The 347-nt window shown below is 48.4% G+C and overlaps 1 protein-coding gene across 1 annotated transcript in view; it reads right to left on the bottom strand.

Annotated features, from left to right (window-relative positions):
- Positions 1-121: 121 nt before the first annotated feature.
- The window catches only part of EMH_0038940 (uncharacterized protein), a gene marked incomplete at both ends in the record, with an annotated part of 827 nt that continues 601 nt past the window's right edge, over positions 122-347 (bottom strand). Inside the window, one exon of the mRNA XM_013495344.1 lies at positions 122-205. Within this exon, the coding sequence (XP_013350798.1) occupies positions 122-205 (84 nt within the window). The remainder of the gene's footprint in view (positions 206-347) is intronic.

Below are 347 nucleotides of genomic sequence, written 5' to 3'. Positions count from 1 at the left end.
AAAAAAAAAAAAAAAAAGAAAGTGAATGTGTGTATAAATACGGTGTATGTACACCTCATCCTTGCATGCATACCCCTCGTATCTGCGGTGTATGTACACCCCATGCATGCATGCACACCGCTTACCGCCAATCACAAAATTCTGCCGTCGCCTCCGTCGAGCTCCTCAGACGATCCAGACTCGGCAAAGCAGCCAGACGCCCAAACTGCAGCAGCAACAGCAGCAGCAGCAACAGCAGCAGCAGCAGCATCAGCAGCAGCAGCAGGATGTACTAACCTTCACAGAGATCGTATGCATGCAATCTATGTAGGTTATTGTTTCAGTGTACACACACCCGCGTAGAATAA

This window comes from Eimeria mitis, genomic scaffold, assembly GCF_000499745.2.
Source record: "Eimeria mitis Houghton genomic scaffold, Emh_scaff1530, whole genome shotgun sequence".
NCBI lineage: Eukaryota > Apicomplexa > Conoidasida > Eucoccidiorida > Eimeriidae > Eimeria > Eimeria mitis.
The sequence above is the reverse complement of the archived record's forward strand: the minus strand, read 5'-3'. Positions and strand labels throughout refer to the sequence as shown.